Source organism: Rhipicephalus microplus, chromosome 2 (genome assembly GCF_043290135.1).
Source record: "Rhipicephalus microplus isolate Deutch F79 chromosome 2, USDA_Rmic, whole genome shotgun sequence".
NCBI classification, from domain to species: domain Eukaryota; kingdom Metazoa; phylum Arthropoda; class Arachnida; order Ixodida; family Ixodidae; genus Rhipicephalus; species Rhipicephalus microplus.
This window is the reverse complement of record NC_134701.1, coordinates 50,950,390-50,970,095: the sequence shown is the minus strand read 5'-3', so window position 1 is coordinate 50,970,095 and position 19,706 is coordinate 50,950,390. Positions and strand designations below refer to the sequence as shown.

At 42.6% G+C, this 19,706-nt stretch overlaps 1 protein-coding gene across 2 annotated transcripts in view; it reads right to left on the bottom strand.

Moving 5' to 3' along the window:
- The window catches only part of eas (ethanolamine kinase 1), a 155,316-nt gene that overhangs the window by 11,779 nt on the left and 123,831 nt on the right, over positions 1–19,706 (bottom strand). For both annotated transcript variants that reach the window (XM_075886453.1, XM_037420169.2), the window contains one exon: positions 7,603–7,676. In XM_075886453.1, coding sequence (XP_075742568.1) covers positions 7,603–7,676 — 74 coding nt within the window. The remainder of the gene's footprint in view (positions 1–7,602; positions 7,677–19,706) is intronic.

The following is a 19,706-nucleotide window of genomic DNA, read 5'->3' as shown; positions in this document are numbered from 1 at the left end:
ATAAGGATGAGGTGGAGTGCATTTGGCAAGCATTCTCTAATCATGAATGGTAGTCTTCTACTAATCCTCCAGAGGAAGGTATGTAACAGCTGCATCTTGCCAGTGCTTACTAAAGGAGCAGGAACATGGAGAATTACAGAGAGAGTTCAGCTTAAATTGAGGATTACGCAGCGAGGAATGAAAAAGAAAATGATTGGTTAACCAGGGTTGCCACCAACTTTTCAGTGAAATTTGCCAAATCACAAGCGAAAAGTCCCCAAAAGTCGCCATTTTTCTTCAAATTTCGCCAAGAGTCTGAAGCATAGGTTGAGTGGCGACTTTTTGGCGAAATTTGAAGAAAAATGGCGACTTTTGGGGACTTTTCGCTTGTGATTTGGCAAATTTCACTGAAAATCTCTTTCAAAACTAAATTTTGATGCTCCAAAATACACCTTTCGGTGCTCCAAAGCTGCCCCAAAATTCCCTTTTTTACTGCTTCAAAACCGCATTATTCCTGCTCCCAAAGTCGCTTCAAGAGTCTGAAGCCTGCTTCCACCCCTGGATACTATAATTATCCTGCCTACGTACGACATGTCCGGCTTTTGTCCATTTCTTCTTCTTGATTTCAACTGTGATATCCTTAACCCCGGTTTGTTCCATGAGCCACTCTACTCTCTTTTCGTCACTTAAGATTGCACCCAGGGTTGTGACTGCTAGCTACTGTTCACCAAATTGGCAAATTTGAGAGGCCCGTGGTGACTTAAAGTTATGAATGGCAACATTGTGATTTTTTTTGGCAATTTTTGGCTTATGTCTAGACTTAGTTGTGCATTCTATATTCAGTGTTTTGGAAGTAAATGGGCAGCAAAATTTTTAAAATTTTTAACAGATTTAGAACCTCCAATGGAAGACACACTTTATGTGCAATTCAGTACCTCTGTCCTGTTTCTCAATTCACCTATATCCTTGAGACGTTGGCATACTGGTGCATCCGCCAGCAACCTCCCAGCAGAATTCATGTCAACTGAGTGCTTCGCGTACCGCGAAGTGGTGGTATAGGTTTTTTAGGTGCTTTCAGAGTTTTAAGCTTCTTTAAAGTTTTGCTTCTCAAGTGGCTAGGTAATGGTTAGGCCAGATGTTCTGACCACACTTCTAACTGTCCTCGATAGGTCGTTGACTTCTTCACTAGAGTAGTACGCCTTGATTAGGTATGTAAAGGTTAAATTTTTTAACATAATTTTCGGGGGCAGCCAAGAAGTCACTTTCTTTGGGCAGCCTTCAGAAACTGCACTGAAGCGATTTGTAGCGTAAGCATGACTTCAAAGAAAGCTGGGTGCGGGCATCGCCACGGTTACGCAGTCCTTTTTAATTTATTTCTGTTGTTTTGTAATTAAGTTGTTGGATTACTGGACACATTATTGCAATACAACAATATTCTCTCAAATCCACAGGAAGGCCCCATACACCGTCCCTCTGTTTCGCCCTGTATTCGATACAGCTGAAACTACCACAAACTTTTGTTAGGCGCTAGTCTTCAGGGACACTCCTGGTGCACGCATGCCCCCTCTCAGTGCTCCCATGGGGAAGCCCAGTGAGCCCTCCTATGGTGATGTGGGTGAATCTATTGGCATTAAGAACGTCAATATAATTTAGAGTTACGGATGGTATTCTACTTCAGGGGCTAATCACAATTAGCAATCTTTATTACTAGGCTCATCATGCATAGGTTGAGTGGCGACTTTTTGGCGAAATTTGAAGAAAAATGGCGACTTTTGGGGACTTTTCGCTTGTGATTTGGCAAATTTCACTGAAAATCTCTTTCAAAACTAAATTTTGATGCTCCAAAATACACCTTTCGGTGCTCCAAAGCTGCCCCAAAATTCCCTTTTTTACTGCTTCAAAACCGCATTATTCCTGCTCCCAAAGTCGCTTCAAGAGTCTGAAGCCTTTGGAGCTTTGGAGCACCGAAAGGTGTATTTTGGAGCATCAAAATTTAGTTTTGAAAGAGATTTGTTGGCTCACACATCTCTTTTAATTAAAATTTTTGCTTTCTGTTAAGCACAATAGGTTCAGTGGTCTTTCATGAAAGCACAGCAACTAAAAAAAAAGCGGCATTCTAGACCTCAGACAAAGGAAAAAATTTAGTGTTGAAGATGTTGCAATGTCCAAAATGTTACTAAAACACCGCATCCAACATGAAAATCAACTCAAGACTAGAGATGAGCTAATATATTAAAAGTTATGTTCATACTGAACCAATAGGGCTCTATAAAAACAAATGTAAAATAATTATGTTGCGGTCATTAAAGTGCCACAGCCGATACGAAAACCTCGAGAAAATTTAGATGTGCTCACTGCGCCATTGCTAGGCAATAAAGTGAAACATTTTTTTATTATGACAGAAATTATATGGACACTCGACGGATTTTGGACACTCGACGGACAGAGCCATGCTCTGCATAAACTACAATGGTAACGTTCCCTGCATGTCGTACATTATACACGCGCGTAACATTGCGCAAGCTGGGGTGATAAACGCTGCTCAAGCAGAGATTAAATGAGGCAGCCAATTTCCGTCACTCCGAGGGCGCGCGCTATAGCATCCCACTGTCTGTTAGACCTGCCATCGAATGCTCAAGCGGAGAGGAAACACGCCGCCTATCTTGAACGAGCATGAAAAGATGCGAGGGAAAGAGTGGTCACTCAAATAGCAGCCATGAATATTGATTCCAATAAAGGGCGTGGTTGTGATAGCTGGGGGGTGCATTATTGGCAAGCATCAGTGCATGGTTCGTAAACCGTTCTGCCTGGCACGCTCTCAGCGGGAAGATATTGTGCAATAAGAGCATTTCTTCCTCGAGTTGCGTACTTATTTTCTTACACCAGCATTGTAGTTGCGAGCGTGACGATGTCGAATCCAAAAGAGTTAGCTGTCAGCCTTCGTATTGTCACAGGGTTATGATGTTGACGAAGGCAGGAGCCGTTGTTTTCATGAGCGAACCTTTTATTTGAGCTAACCTGTGCCTGGACAATGAAACGTCACTATACAAACAATATGCGTTGCAGACGGACAGCAGCAAACATAGAGCGTCGATCGTCGATTATCTGCCATGCAGCTAAGTGCATCACCATTTATACAAATGCCATTGAAGATTGCAGCGTTATCGCTAGCGGCTGCATGTGAAAGTTCCAGGACAAACTCTAATGTACAGGTTGTGCACGTTATCTGATCGGAAGGTTCTATGAATATCTACAATAGATGGTTCTGCGGTCATTCGGACGTGGTTTGCCCAAGGCAGCGTTAAACGCGTAATGATGTGGTAACAAAAATAAAAAGAAACGTGTGCGGTATTACCATTAGAACATTACAAATTGATGCTATTGCCATAATCGCTTTCTCAGTGAAACTGATTTTAATTTTTTTTCTGTTTATATGATTTGATAGTCCCGATCGTAGAGGGTGCGTGGTGCTTGGCGGTTGCTCTGCAACGGTGCGGCCAGTTTTTTTTTTTTTTTGCAACATCACTGCTGTCTTTATAGTTTCACTAACATATTTCCTATCAAAACATATGTAGTTGCATAATGAGGTATGCACACAAATGCCACCTTAACAAGATTCATGAATGAACCGAAATACGACGTGACCGCACAAATCTGATATGGACGCGGTTGCGTCCTCTGTTTAGCCCACGCATGTTGCTCGGTCGATGATAAAACTGGACTAAATTTGGCATTGCATGTGCAAATGGCTGTTAGGTGCAGCATTTCCATCCCTGGTAACTGACTAGATTCTCAGAGAAGGCAAATGCACGAGGAGGAGATAGAAAAGCTAGGGGGGGGGGGCCGATGAGATTTTAAAAAATTGGAACATCCTTCCAAAGGGAAGCTCATGGGATGCGAAGCAGTAGTGTTGAGCACAGGTGGTGTCATGGGTTGAATGGCCTTAATGCGGGTGCTGCAGTGTGCGCTGGAAGATTCGTTTGAAGCGATGGCTGGCATAGGTCTTGTAGGTGATACGTACACACATGTTCCAACACGTACATTAGGCGCGTGTCAGGTTTATGGCGCATAAACCGACGAGTTGGCGATGTAGCAAGTGGCGGTCGCAGCAGGTGTTGCGGGTGCCCCAGCGAGCGCACGGCGGATGAGGGAGAACGAAATCAGCACGCACTGCGAGAGGGGAGCGTAATGTTAACGTGCAACATCGACGTGACCTACTTGGCACAGCACCAACGCCTGCGGCGCAACGCATTCGTACAGAGGGACAGTGTTAACAGGCTAGTCAAAAAGCTGCTTCAGATCTGAAAGTTTACAGGTACAACATGGCAGCAGAAAGCACAAGACCGAGTTAATTGGCAGAACATGGCAGAGGTCTCTGCCCAGCAGTGGGCGCAGCCAGGCTGATGATGATGATGACCACTGACAACGGCGTACAGTGTCTTGTGCTATCGGGCACTATTTCGGACAGCAAGCGACATCATCCAAATCAACACTGCATTGGAAGCATATTTCATTGTTTTCGAAACATTTGCCGATGAGTATTCAGTAGAAAAGCTGTGGAACTTGTTTAAAGACAAGATCCTCGAGCTGAGAAACAGATTTGTTCTGTCATGGGTGCTGACCAGAAAGCGTAATAAAGGTAAACTAGGGTTTTGTAGAGAACTCGACGTTTTGGTCAAGCGTAGGCAGAGAATTTACCATTCACTTCGAAAAAATCCCTTGGAAGAGAACTCTTCCAAACTGAAGCTGGCAACGCATGAAGTAAATAATGCTACAGTCGAAATGAAAGCTGCCTACTTTAAAACAATTGAACGTAAAATAACGCGAAACCCAAAAGAACTTTGGAGGTATATCAAATGAAACAAGAAAGACAACATTTCCATTCCCGCTTTGACCAGCAGTGATATTACCGTGAGCGATCCGACAGAAAAGGCCGAGTTGTTCAATTCATATTTCACGTCAGTGTTCTCAGCCGCTACTGACCCAAAAAGACTTGAAAATGTTGACACATGAATCCATATCCATGCCTGATGTAGTACTTGAAGCTCGTGGCATTGAATTACTAGTTATAGATCTATATTGTGTAAAAGCATTGGGTCCTGATGGCTTGCCTAATTTTATCTTGAAGTCTTCTTTCCATGCAGTGTCTATGTACTTGAAAGTTATTTTTGAAAACATGTTACAACAGAGTTCTCTTCCAACTGATTAAAAAATGGCGTCTGTTGTTCCTATACATAAACCTGGCCCATGCAATGCTGTGAATAATTACCACCCTATCTCACTCACTTCTGTGTGCAGTAAAATTCTTGAACATATTTTATATACTGCGATTGTAAAGTACATAGATAGTAATTCCTTATTCAACTCTAACCAGCATGCATTTAGCCAGGGGCTATCATGCATCACACAAGTGGTAGAGTTTACCCATGTTTTAGCAGCAGCACTGAACGACAAATTTTCAGTCGACTGCATTTTTCTCGACTTTCAAAAAGCGTTCGACACTGTTTTGCACTACTTATTGCTGCAAAAACTAACTGGTTTTAATATTAATCCCCAAGTTATTGCAGGGATTGCTGAATATCTACATGAGAAGAGACAATATGTAGTTGTAAACGGCGAACAGTCTGATATAACTAGTGTTACGTCACGGGTACCTCAGGAATTAGTTCTGGTACCATTACTTTTTTATTATATATAAATGACATTAACGAAAACTTACAATCCTATAATAGGCTATTTGCAGATGACTGCATATTATATCGTCGAATTACCTCTGAAATTGACTACTCCGTAATCCAAAATGACCTATGTGCAATATACGCGTGATGCCAGCGATGGGAAATGAAACTGAATCTTAAAAAAACTGTATGCATGAGGTTTTCCAGAAAAAAAAAACCTGGTAAATTTGAATACACAATAAACGGCTCTCCGGTAAAAATGGTGCGCGAATACAAATACCTAGGTGTTTTCTTCTGCACCTCTCTATCATGGAATTGGCATGTAGATTACACAGTAAATAAAACTTGCCGGAGCTTAGGATTCCTAAAAAGAAACACACGTGCTTTTCCACTGCAAACCCGGGAGGTACTATACAAGACATACATGAGATCAGTACTGGAGTGCGCATGTTGTGTGTGGGACCCTGCAATATCTTCAAATAAAGAAAGATTAGAAAACGTTCAGTCCATGGCGGCAAGATATGTGTTTAATGCATGTATGTACGATAGACAATTCAGTGTGACGGAAGCTAAACTGAAGTTAAAATGGAAGTCTCTGCAGCCCCGAAGGACATCATTTTGACTGAAGCTATTGCAAAGCATATTTTATTCACATACTGTACTCGAATTGCCCGTGATGTATACATCAGCCGGCCTCACTACATTTCAGACCGAAATGATCATGAACACAAGATAAGAGAATATAAATGCAATACATCATCTTTTAGCAACTCTTTTTTTCCCGAGAACTATAAGTCAGTAGAATCGACTTCCTTCCACAGTTCTGCAAATTTCTTCAACGGATGCGTTCTTTTCTGCAATAAAAATGATTGAATCTTTCAACCGCTAATCCCTAAAGACTATGTGTGTGCGCCTGGTAGTCGCCATGATCTGTATGGTATCTTGATTGTAAACTATGTTGTTTTGGGGTTAATTTGCCCTTGGGCTAACTGAATGCTGCACTTTGTTTTAATTATCATAAAATTTTCATCTATTTTTGTGGTTTCTGCATCTTTTTCTCTAATACGGATTACTTTTCAGACGCAGCTGTGCTCGGTGCAGCTGTGTATGTTTTGTGTATTGCAAATCTACTTCTTTTCTCTTTTTTTTTACACAAACTTATGTAAACTTATGTAAGCCTGCAAATTTTCATGTTCTTTCTTGTACCCCCCCCCCCCCCCCACACTATAATGCCTGTATGGGCGCTGCAGGTATTAAATAAATAAATAAATAAATAAATAATAAATAGATGACATAGCTGTTTCTGTCTGCATTGATGCCGAGATCATGGCTGACGTTGCCGGTGCCGCGGAGATGTACTACCTGTGCCGTTGCTGCCTCCAACCAACCTTTTATCGCAATACTGCACTTGCATGATGTTGAGCATCAATCAATGCTGCTGTGGTCGAGGGAGCTGAATGTGCTATTTTGTAAAGCTGCAACGATATTGAGGATGACTGGAACTTGGTGGCGCTAAAAGCCAGACAAGCTTACGAACTATTTTCATGTAAAATAAAGTGCAGTAACTTACAAAGTTACCATACCGTGAGCGACTCATCATGTTAGCACTTGTTAGGATTTGAAAACTGTTTCGAGGCTTGAAATGCTTCAATTTAAACCTTACATAGGCATATTTTGTATTTTGAATTATTAATATACCAAACTATTTCGCGATCCCCTTTGAGTTTGGTATATCTGGGATCGACTGTAGAAGCGGTAGACTGTAGATGCAGCACTTTACATGTCTAGAGACTTGAACATCTCTGGCACGTCGTAGCATAGACAGCAGGACGCGCATATGAATTTCTATTCAAAATGGCGCGGGGATAGTGTTGCCCCCTTGTGGATCAAGATCAGTGATTTTACAAGCATGGTCTGGGAAAAGGTACAACACAACAGAACTCACTGGATGAAGTCAAACTTGATGGTGGAATGAGCTGCCTGAATGAGAGCCCAGAGACACCAGAGCATGCACGAGGCCTGAAAGGAGACAAAACACTCGCATTCAGACAATAAACCTTACATAAGACAACTGACACTGTGTAGTGCAAGGTGAGTAGGAAAGAATAAAAAAAATTAACTTGAGTCACTTGATGCAGACAATCGTATCATGCCAACCCCGCGAAAGCACTACTTACGAAACCATATACTGCGTATTATAAAAAAAATGAGCATATCTGTCATGGCCCAATATTTAAAAAAAATTGAAACAAGTACAGTGGACTCTCACTAAACGGAAATTTGTTAAATGTAACTACTGCTTAAACGAAATTATTGCCTCGGCAATGCTTGTTTTCAGACTTGTATTCTGCATTCATGTTCATCTCTCAGTAAGTTAACAGAACTCCTGTTAAATGGAACATATTTTCCTGGTCCCTTCAGGTTCCATTTATCGAGTGTTTACTGTATGCGCAAATGTCATTATTTTCGGTCAAAAAGAGCAAGCCACTTTGAATAGTAGCAGAATTTGACTTTCGTTATAATGCAACTGATAACCTGCAAAATATATTATGTTTTAATAATTACTATAACCTTGAGCATATTGGCCAGTATAACAAGCTTTTAAACTAAAAAAAATTATGAACCGATGTCAGGGTAATGAACATATTACCCTCACATCGATCCATAATTTTTTTCATCATATTACCCTCACATCGATTCATAACCTTGAAATGAGGCTTTGCAGCAGTGCAGATTTTCCCTATATTTCATTTCATTTATTAACCCTAAGGGCCCACAAATTGGCATTACATAAGGGGGGAGGAAATACAATATATTGTATAACAAATAAATGAAACCAAATAAAAAACGTAACAAGCACGGAAAAAGAAGAATGCAATAACAAGTAAACACAATGGAAACACAATGTAAAAAAAGGCAAGGACAGTTCAATAATACGTCAGGCAGAGTGGAATACATGCAATGAATAAATATATGACAGGATACAATTTAAGATAAGAAACGCATGGAATAAATGAAAATTTGAATAAGACAATTGAGCTAGTATAGCAGGACTGCTCACTAAGATAATATAGCAGGGCTGGTTAAAAACCAGTCATTTCTTTAATGTTTGTAATGATGTGCAGAAAAGTGTTCCACTCGTTTATCAATAACACCAAAGGAGGGCATAAATATTTTTCAGTGCGAGCGAACACCTGATGTACCTCGTGATCGGGGTCACATCAGGCTGAAATGTTCACGGCTTGATGAATGAATTTGCATAAAAAAGGACTGTAGCTAAAGCAAATGCTGTGAAAGAATAATCTCGAATATTTTCTGCATGTTGCAAGCAATAGACGGTTTCTGTATTTGTAAACAAACTGGCTCGCGCCGAACGGCCTACCCCAGCAGACTTCCGGCTATGCTTTTTCAATGGTCCCGGCGGTGTTTTCGCGGTGTGTTTGAGTTTGATGTTTCATTATTTCTGGCACATTCCTTATGATGTGTTTGGAGCAACGCCTAGCGGTTACATGAAGTAGCTCGACGTAGCGCACGGCAGGTACAGGTGCAGCCACTGCTGCAGGTAACACGGCTTGCGTGGCCGACGGGCGCCGCCTAAATATCTGTCATGGCGTTCCGATGAGCGCGGCCTCCTGATCCATGTTATCTCTGACAGTGGTCTCACCTATACAAACAGAAAATGCATAAAATGCAGAAGAAGTTCGTCAGCGAACTTAATTGGGCCAGTTGGTTCTGCATGTCGACGATGTGGATGCACTTTGAAGACGCGAACCGGGAATCGACAGTGCACACGCACCTGTCTTTTCCTTGTCCGGATCTTCAAAGTGTTCCCACATTGTCGACATGGAGGAGAAGAGTTGCTCGATTCATAGCGAAGTTGTTCAATTCAGCTTCTCGACTAGAACTGAAAACCTTCCTCCTGTTGAACCCCGAACATATTTTTGTTTTTGTCTAAGCACACAACCTCAGGATAAAAAGCTTATTTCTGCGCCTGTGTCACACTGGGCACTTTTTAGAGAGATCAGCGGCAAGTGGAATCGCTCGTGATCCGAAGTGTTTGTGTGACTGAGAAATTATAAAATATACTGATGTGTGGACATCAACTGCGGCTGCAGGCTCATGCGAGCTGTTGTGGTTTACTCAAGCGTAATTAAGCTATATTCATGAATCAAACTTTCAAGTTGAACCCACCTAAACCTACAGTACATGTTCACACCCAAAAGATAAATTAGCTATAAAATGCGGCGATGTTCATTAGCAGCAGATAAACAGGCAATCAGCCATTTGCTCAAACAGATGAGAGCCCAATCTCCGGCGACGCTTTAAAAAAAATCAAATGCAACGACAACGAAACATGGACACCACGACATACACTGCTCTTCGATTCATGTTAAGCGTGGCTATATACTTTGTGTCCCGTGTTGTTTCGAACAGTACACATCATTAATATCGCTCAAACTATAAATAAAACACCTTTGCGATGGATATTCAGTGTTAGCTTTCACATTTTTCGACCCAATTCAGGCGTCAGTACACTTATCTGCAAAGGGTGGAAGACGACTGTGACTGATGTGTTGCCGGCAACCCGGTGTTTTCAACTAGTCTAACGTCCGAGTATCGCCTCTGTGCCATTGGTCTGCGCTCAGCTTTATATTACCTTTGATGATGTGGGCAGAAAAAACCTACGCGCTCTTAGTGGAAATCACCGGTGGGAATCCAGTATTCTCGCATGATCGCTGCAATGCAAAAGCACTTGCTATCGTCATCGAATGGAAAACCGAACGTTTTGAATAACCTATAAAAGTAATTTAGACATGTAGACTGCATCCTGGCTTGACACAGCTGTGCTCGAGTTGCCAGCGCTTCGTCGGAATAATTTTATCCGCATAAAACGTCAGAACACAAGTAGCCGCGACCAGAAAACAAGCTAAACCGGATGTTTCCAGGGGTGTTTTCTGGTGAACGCACAATGTTGCCAGAGACCGGCAGGCTCTGGCGACATCGTCTATAAAAGTGCCAAGAGGACGAAGCACTGAACCTGGCGGCTCTATTTTGAACTGACTCAAGCATGTCAATAAGGTGTGCTTGATGCGGATGCTATATGTTAGAAGCATACTCTTGGAATGAGCAAATTAAATTGCCTAAAGTTTAGTGTCTCTAATAGCCAGGCATAGGCAGCGTTTTAAAATGCCTGGCATGCAAAATGCTGTGCTGGTAATTATTTCTACATAAAGTAATATATAGGACTGTAATGCAGGATAACACCGAAGTACTTGCTGGATGATGCCGTTTTAATGGAACAGTTGTTGATGAGCTATACATAGGCGATAGACTAGCATCTCGGCTAAATTTAACATGCATTTGCTATTTGCTGCACCATTGGTTGATATTTAGCATATTTTTTACTCTTCCCAAAACCACCATTTGATTATGAGAAACATCATTGCTGCACCATTGGGAAAGTGTAGTTAAGTGATATTGCTGAGTTAAGATGTAGTTCTGGTTAGCTATTTCTTCATATACTACACAGTCATCAGCTAAAAGTCGTACGACAGACTGTATGTCAAAGAGCTAGTAAACAACCCCGAGGTCCAAAAATTTTAATAGAGAGAGATATGTGCAATTTTGTATCTAAACATGCTGCCCCAAGAATTTTGCAAATACGTCCTTGATAAGGAAGTTACAGGGGTTAGAACGTCCATTTCAGCCGGTTTGAAATTTTTATGCGGCCCATCACCACTCTTCTCCACAAAGGAGTAGCCCGTCGCCGTGGCTTTGCCCACTTCGGCAATGTGACATGGCGTCCAAGATATGTCATCGGCACACAACCAACGACTAAGCAGGGCTTCCCTACAAGAGCACGTGTCATAACAGCGTGGGCATCCCCTTGCGGTAATGTAGTGAGATGCCTCTTTATCTCGGACACTTTCGTTCTGGCAATACTACTTCTTCCAAAGTCTCGGGCTATACAAAACGGCAGAGGGCAGACAAGAAAAATGAAAATGCGGACTATGTGACTGAAACTGCCCTGCCGATGGGCCAAGGTGCCATCTCATAGGACAAAGAACCAATCGACGGGCTCAGTGGTGCGTAACGTTACCCATAGGCAAGCTTTTATCAGACTGCGTGTATTAGGAGGATTGGTCAGGTAAGAAAAACAGGTGCAAGATTGTTTTTCGGAATGGAGGGTCTGCACCGCCCACAGCACTGTAATATTCAGAAAATGTGATCATCGCGGTCTACTGTACAAATTGGGGAGCCTATTTGGTGGCGTTGCTATGACCGTCGTCAGTAGACACCATGCTGTCGCTGAGAAACGTAGCCGGGCAGCGCTCCCACGCCTGGAACCCCAGTTCTCTCGGAACCAACGTCCAGTGGCAAGGAGCGAAAAAGGGATTAGAAGACGGTCCGGGAGCCAATGTCCCTACAAGCAATTCCTCCGGGCCTGCTTGTTTGGCGAGACGGCGAAGCAGACCAACTGTACAGGTCATGTCTCCGCGATTCAAGTGTTTACTCCTTGGCTGCCCTTCCTGGGAAAGGCAGAAGAAGCAACCCAACCGCCAAATTGTTTCGCCAAATTTTCCCCTATTCTCAGAGCATTGCGTCAAAAGGGGCAATAACTATTCGGCGGACCATGTGCTACTGAATTATGCCCTGTGGGTGGTGTCGTGTGTGTGTGATTGACGTTCCAATCAAGGAGGAGGAGCTTGATAGGGTTTAAAAAGATGCTGCAGAATGCAGGACGTGGCTCTGAACCATGTAACGGTTCAACCACCACGCTCGTGGTTTGGAAAACTCTCAACCTCTCTATGCTGTAAATAAGTGTAAATAGTGCCACAAACCTGTGTGTTTTTCATATGCCCATCTTGTCAGCGTTCGCTTCCTCAACCTGAAGTTACGCCACGCTATCGCAAGAAACCGGGCAGACCCCGGTCCGCAACTACTGGTGATCAAGGCTGGAATTCGGAGCGACAACAGGTGAACAGCATGGAGAGCCACCACAACAGGTTGGCAGCGGTCGGATACGAAGCTACAAGAGACAACAACAGTCGGCCCACGAGAAGCAGCTGGCTCGAGACATGGATCACGTATGGGTGAGTGCTTGGCTTTTTCTTTGAGTGAACCAGGTTCTAAAAGAGGGTAAATTTTAGTACTGGTAGGTAACTTTGCCGAAAGACTCAGTTTCGCCGTTTCGGGAAGTTTTTTTTGGAAGTAGCGAGCACTCAGTACGATCTTGGACTTATGGGAGCTGCGGAAGCCGGACTTGTTGCTGTTGTGTGAGGAATTGGGGATTGATACAAAGGGTTTGGCACGAAAACCCATAAACAATCAAGTGATTAATGATTTGGAGGCTGATGATGAGGAGCTCTGTGAAGCATGGGACCTCATCAGTCAAAGAAAGAGAAAGCAGAGAGAGAAGGAAGAGAGGAGCGTCGCTTAGAATGCGAGCGTGAAACAAAAAGGCGTCGCTTAGAACACGAGCGTGAAACAAAAAGACAACAGTCTGAGAGAGAGAAACGCCGCTTAGAAAGCGAGCGTGAAATAGGATGAGGAGAGTTCCAGCAGCCCTAATGGGCCCAGTAAGGAGCTGGAAACCTTCTTCATGCCTCAAGAGGACGTTTTGACATCGTCAAATTTAGGCATTGTTAGCGCAGTTGCTGAAGAAAGCAAGAACGCCACGCTTCAGCAGTGCAGCAATACCATCGAGGTGGTTCGCAAGCATCGCAGAAAAAGAAAGAAGCGCAAGCATTTGGCACCGCATAAACCTAGGGCAGGTTCCACTTCGTCACAAGAAAGACTAAAAGGTAGGCCGTTACTCCGTTTAAGGAAACATCAATGGTGGTGTTCAGGGAGGCACAAGCGGCGAGCCAGGTTTGGAGGGGGAAAAGGAGGTGGGTCACCCCAAGGAAAAGCGCAATTTAGTTCGACAACTTCAGGAAGGCGACCTTGTTCGAAGGATCAAAGTCGAAAAGCCACAATCACTAAATACCGCGTGGGGGTAAACACAAAGAGACAAAGGCCCCAGCTTCCCCCCTGTTTCTGGTGTCCCTTTCAAATTCCTGAGGGGAACAGGCCGAAGTGTAAAATGAGGTGTGACAGTGGTGCACCACTTAGACATTATGCATTTTGTAGCCTCTGGCGTGCTCGAAAACCGCCGGGACCGCCACCCCATCGTGTGCGATTCAAGCGAATCTAGTTGAGAAAAGGGGGCGGTCAGTTTGAACTTGATGCACATGCGTGTTACACATGTTTACTTAGTGTCGCTTTGGAGATGCGAATTTCAGCCAGTTTAATTTTGTAAGTTACGTGAGGCGGTGTTAAATTTTTTAAAAGGAAAACCAATGTGCTAAAGGCTGAAGGTTAGTAAAAGTGTTTTAAACCTTAGGGCGAATATGTGCAGAAGGTGAAAACTGAAAAATTGTGTTATTTTTCTAGTATATTCAAAGGTTATTAGTGCCGTGTCTTTTTCAATGCTCTAGAAATGAGGGTAACTGAACGCTCAGGAGAACCCAGTGAGTTTCACTCAGAGGCATTAGCATAGGCATTTTGCTTTAACTAAACGAACCTTCTAGAAAGCAGTGTTTGTCTCTATGTTTTGTTGGTTTTCTTTAAAGACAATTGATCAAGTGATCATATGAGTGGAACAGTAAGCTTTTTCTAATGTTGAGCAAACGAAGAGTATTTTGGCCACAGCGTAGGCCAAAGTTTCAAGAAAGCTAGATAGCTTAATGTTTCAGTAGTAGAAAAATATTTGGCGGCCGTAAACAAAGACGGACGTTGGGACAACTTTAGCGCTCACTGAATCCTAGTTCCAGACTGATGCTCTCCGCGGGACAGAACCGATGAAAGTGGTCAGCGTTTAAAAGAAGCAGGCAGCCTTCTTAAGTGAAGAGGTAATACTGATCGTCATCCGGTTTTGAGAGCTTGTGTTTACTACCGAGAATTAACGGTTCAGGGTTATGCGAGAGACGAGGCCTAGGTGCCGTTCTATGTCGGGACGACAGTGGCAACGAGTATGGTGCACTTTACTTGAGCCAGAAATTGGGCTCTCGTGAGATAACATACTGCGCTTCAGGAAAGGAGTGCGCTTGCTTTGTGTAAGCTTTCAGCAGTTGCAGTGTTATCTCAGAGGTACTAAACTTAAAGTACAGACAGACCAATGTCTCCTTACTTGGCTGCAAACCGTGACATCAAAGAACAGTCGCCTTGTGAGGTGGGGCTTGATTCTTCGAAAATATAATTTTGGCATTAGGTAAAGAGCAAATTGAATGAAAACGCTGACGTGCTCCGTGGCTCTTTCTAATCTATCTAGGGGTGCTCTTGATATATCAAAATTGATATTTTAGTTTTTTTCGTGCATCTTATTATGTGAAATGTGGAAGATAGCACGTCTGGTTTCTCAGCGCAAGTGAGTTCTGAGAGTTTTGAGTGTGAGCTTTTTTTTAAAGCTAGTAATAAAAATTGGTTTGCCATCCCTCTTCTGGCTTGGTTTGTTGAAGGGGGCTGAGTGCTTGCTTGTGCATGTGGTCGAGTTTCACAGACGCGGTCGAAGTTTTCGGCAATTACGCAGGCCATGCGACAAGCGAAAGCGAGTTCCTGGCATTACACTATGGACCCTTTCGTCGTCGCTTCGAGCAGCAGCGGTGACTGCTACCCTCCGTGACTCATCTAGCGAAGGGGAAGCTGTTATGACCGTCATCAGTAGGCGCCATGCTGTCGCTGAGAAACGTAGCCGGGCAGCGCTCCCACGCCTGGAACCCCAGTTCTCTCGGAACCAGCGTCCAGCGGCAGGGAGCGACAAAGGGATCAGAAGACGGTCCGTGAGCCAATGTCCCTACAAGCGATTCCTCCGGGCCGGCTTGTTTAGCGAGATGGCGAAGCAGACCAACTGCACAGGTCGTGTCTCCGCGATTCAAGTGTTTACTCCTTGGCTGCCCTTCCTGGGAAAGGCGCAAGAAGCAATCCAACCGCCAAACTGTTCCGGGAAGGAACCCCATTTTCCCTATCCTCAGAGCATTGTGTCAAAAGGGGCAATAACTATTCGGCGGACCATGTGCTACTGAATTATGCCCTGTGGGTGGTGTCTTGAGTGTGGGTGATTGACGTTCCAATCAAGGAGGAGGAGCCGGAGAGGGTTTAAAAGAATGCTGCAGAATGCAGGACGTAGCTCTGAACCATGTAACGGTTCAACCACCACGCTCGTGGTTTGGGAAACTCTCAACCTCTCTATGCTGTAAATAAGTGTAAATAGTGCCATAAACCTGTTTGTTTTTTGTATCCCCATCTTGTCAGCGTTTGCTTCCTCAACCCGAAGTTACGCCACGCTACCACAAGAGAACGGGCAGACCCCGGTCCGCAACAACTGGTGATCAGCGCTGGAATTCGGAGTGACAACAGGTGAACAGCGCGGAGAGCCGCAACAGCATAAAAGAAAAGTCGGAGCCTGTTTACTCGCCCTTTAATTGATGTGTAGTTGAACTAGAAATACCGTCAAAGTCCACGTATAGCCCGGGTTTTTTTTCCCAAAAATTTAGGGTACGAAATTTCAGCCCCATACGAAATGTGAACCAGAAAAATTTTCGGCCGAAATTCAGTTTTAGTTTTGGCATAGTGCAGAGCTATCATCATCATCAGGCTTTATTTTGTTTATGTGTTCTGTGCGTTCAGGTATGTAATCTGGCTGTTTTAAGTAAATGCTTCTGTTAATCCCTGTCTTACTGTGAAATATCTGATAGAACAATTTTTTACGTTGTGATGAAAGTGACTCTTAGTTTAATTCCTTTTTTATTTTGATACAACTGTGATTTATTTCATACCGACTCATGACAAACCTCGCTGCTCTGTTTTGAATTTTCGTCTAATTTGTAAATTAAACCTACTTGTGACAGATCCCAAAGAGTACAAGCATATTCTAAAATTGATCGAATACAAGTGAGGTAAGCAGTGCTCCTAAGGTTAAAATATGCACATCTCAAATTCCCATGAATATAGTTCGATGCCGTCCGTAGTTTTAACAACCACATAATCCACATGCACATTCAAGAAACAATGGTGCGACAATTATACACCCAATAATTCGTACCTACATTTTTTTATCTAAAATGTTTCCATCTAAATAATAGTTTGCAATAACTATTTTTTTCTTCTTTGTGAAACACACATGGACGCACTTGTTAGCATTTCAATTCATTTGCCACTTAAGACACCATTGATGAATACATTCAAGGTCAGCCTGTAATTCAGTGACATCATGTCCCTTTTGAATTTTTCTACAAATAGAGCAATCATCAGCAAATAGCCATCTGCCATATATTAGAGCTTATGCCTACATTAATGTCATAAAATAATAAACAGCAGAGGACCCAGCCTTTACTATTGATAGCAGAGGCTATGTATGCATAGCAGATGCCCCCGCCTCTGTTATGCCCGATGTGACCTCAAAAAATTTGAATGATGGCATTGAAACAAGTAATTTTCAATCCAGTTAAGAATTTTTTTCGTTCATATTTAGTGCTAATAATTTTCAATGAAGCAGAGGATGGTAAACAGTGTTGAAGGCCTTGCTGTAATCGAGAAAGATTCAGTCTGTTTGCCCACAAAGTCATTGCTGATTCTAGGTCGTTACAAAAGTCAAGAAGCTGGGTCGTACATGAAAAGCCTTTACGAAAACCATGTTGTTTCTTTGTTAAATAGGAGTAATCTAATAAATGCTGCATTATACCCTTGTATATTATATAAGTTCAATAATCTTCCATAATATCGATGTGAGCAAAATAGGTCTATAATGTGCGACGTCTTTCTCGGAACCTCCTTTGTAAATTGGGACCACATTTGCTACTTTCCAATCTTGTGGCAACTGACTAGTAAATGATTTCTTAAACATTAGGTAAAGGTAAAGCGAAATTAGGTGAGCACACTGTTTTAGAAATGTTGGAGAAACTCTATCAGGGCCAGTAGCTTTGCTTTTGTCGAGGTTCCCGAGCAAGGCCTCAATGCCACTAGCACTAATTTCAAGTGGTTTCATAAGAGGAACACTACTACTTGGCAAAGGTGAGCTCAATGTAGACTTAGGAAGAAAGACTTGAATGGAGCAATTATCTAAGGGGTAAAAAGGGTCTTAAAATAGGACCAAATTGCTGTGAAAAATGCTGACTTGCAAAATATGTAATTTGAGACATTTATAGCCGAAAGTATGCTTTGGAAAAATTTGTATTATGGCTAAATATAATTTCTTTTTGTTAAAAGATTAATATATGAAATTACTAATGTTTTTAAAACTGGAAACATAATTTTCTTCGTAATGTTATTTTTGTGAAGTGAACCAGCCTTACAAAAATTTTGAGCTAGTTTCTGTGAATATATCTAAACAAACTTGGTACAATTTTTTTCAGCAGCACTTGAACTACAGGCTACAGCTTTTCTTTTTCTTTCAACCTTGACAGAATCATAATTATGTGATAAATACCAGCTAATTACTGGAAGCTCATTTTTGCCTTCCAAATTTAAAAATTATTTCAGATCAAAGAAATAGCCATTTTGACATTTAGTTTGCTTTAGCCTGTGGGGTGAATCTTTTAAAAGAAACATGTAGTTTTGAAAACCAACTTTTTTTGTTGCGAGTTACCATAACAATCCGTAACAAAATACCTAATTATAATGTGGAAATCTATCATTACTTTTTTTTCTAATTGAAATATTTGAAATCTGTTTGCAGATTTGAAATCTCTACTGAATAATACACATGCATGATAATTTTCATGACAGTAGGATAATAAATATAAAGCTTTTCTTTAAGAGCCTCATCTTCCCTTAAGCACGTGGCTTTTTCTGAATTCTCTGATAGAGTGCGTCCACTAAAAGTACGTTTATTTATTCCAACGGGATCAGACCCACATCCCTTTGAATGTTGCCAAAAATTTTTACGATTTGTTTTCATATTTTCATTCAGTCGTTTGAAGAATTGCTTCTTTGCATTTAAAGTTATATTAGAGTTCTTCATTTACTTTCTTATAACGGATTTCATTATATCCTGGTTCCTTGTACAGTAGAATCTCAATGATAGAATTATGATTCAATAAAACTCATTGCTGGGCTAGTTGCTTATTTGTCATGTTGATACAAGTCATCATTAACATCAACGAATGCACCATAAAGGCGACGAAGATGACGATTGAACAAAAGCTCATGTTGTTGTTTCCAATCCACCATCTTGGTTCAAGGACACTGTGTACTCCGTGTACAATCTGTATATATATTTCTGCCCTCTGCCTAACCTCACCCTGTGACATTTTGGTGGAGGTGCGGGGTAACAAGATGATGGAGCTACGTAGCGGCCAACGCTTGGTTTCTTGCTCGATGGCACAACAGCATCTGGCTCCAGCTCCCGCAGCGGCCACCGCAACAACGACAGTTGTTCTGCCCCAGCTGAAAGACCCTGGCATGTTCTGCGGGACCGACAACCATTCTTCAAAAGAAGAATGGTTGCCGCTGTACGAGCGAACAAGCAGGAATTATCGTTGGGACGAAATGCTCATGCTGGTGAACATCCTATTTTACCTGAAGGGGACAGCCAAAGTGTGGTTTGAGAACCACGAAGCGAAAATTGGCAGCGGGGATGCGTGCAAAGAAAAGATGGGTGCACTGTTCGGCAAATTGACTGGCAGGAAGGCAGTGGCCAAGAAGGAGCTGGCATCTCGCGCTCAAACGTCATCGGAGTCGCACCTGCTTTACATACAGGACGTGCTTGCCCTTTGCCGCAAAGCAGACGACGGCATGGAGGAGTCCGAGAAGGTAGCGCACATATTAAGGGGGGACGCGGCCCTTGAAAACCGAAAAATCGCGAAAAAGTCGGTTTTTGAAAAACCACATTTTTGGGTTGTATGTCTTATAAACTACCTATTCTGTAATTATCAGCACCTAATTCAATCGCAAAGTGCAAAAAAATACTATTTTCGAGGCCGCGGCGGCGTCCAAAACAGGCGCAAATCCCGAAATCAAACCAAACTTCGCGCGCGCGCCATTCCCGGACCATGCGGTCGTCCCGCGCCA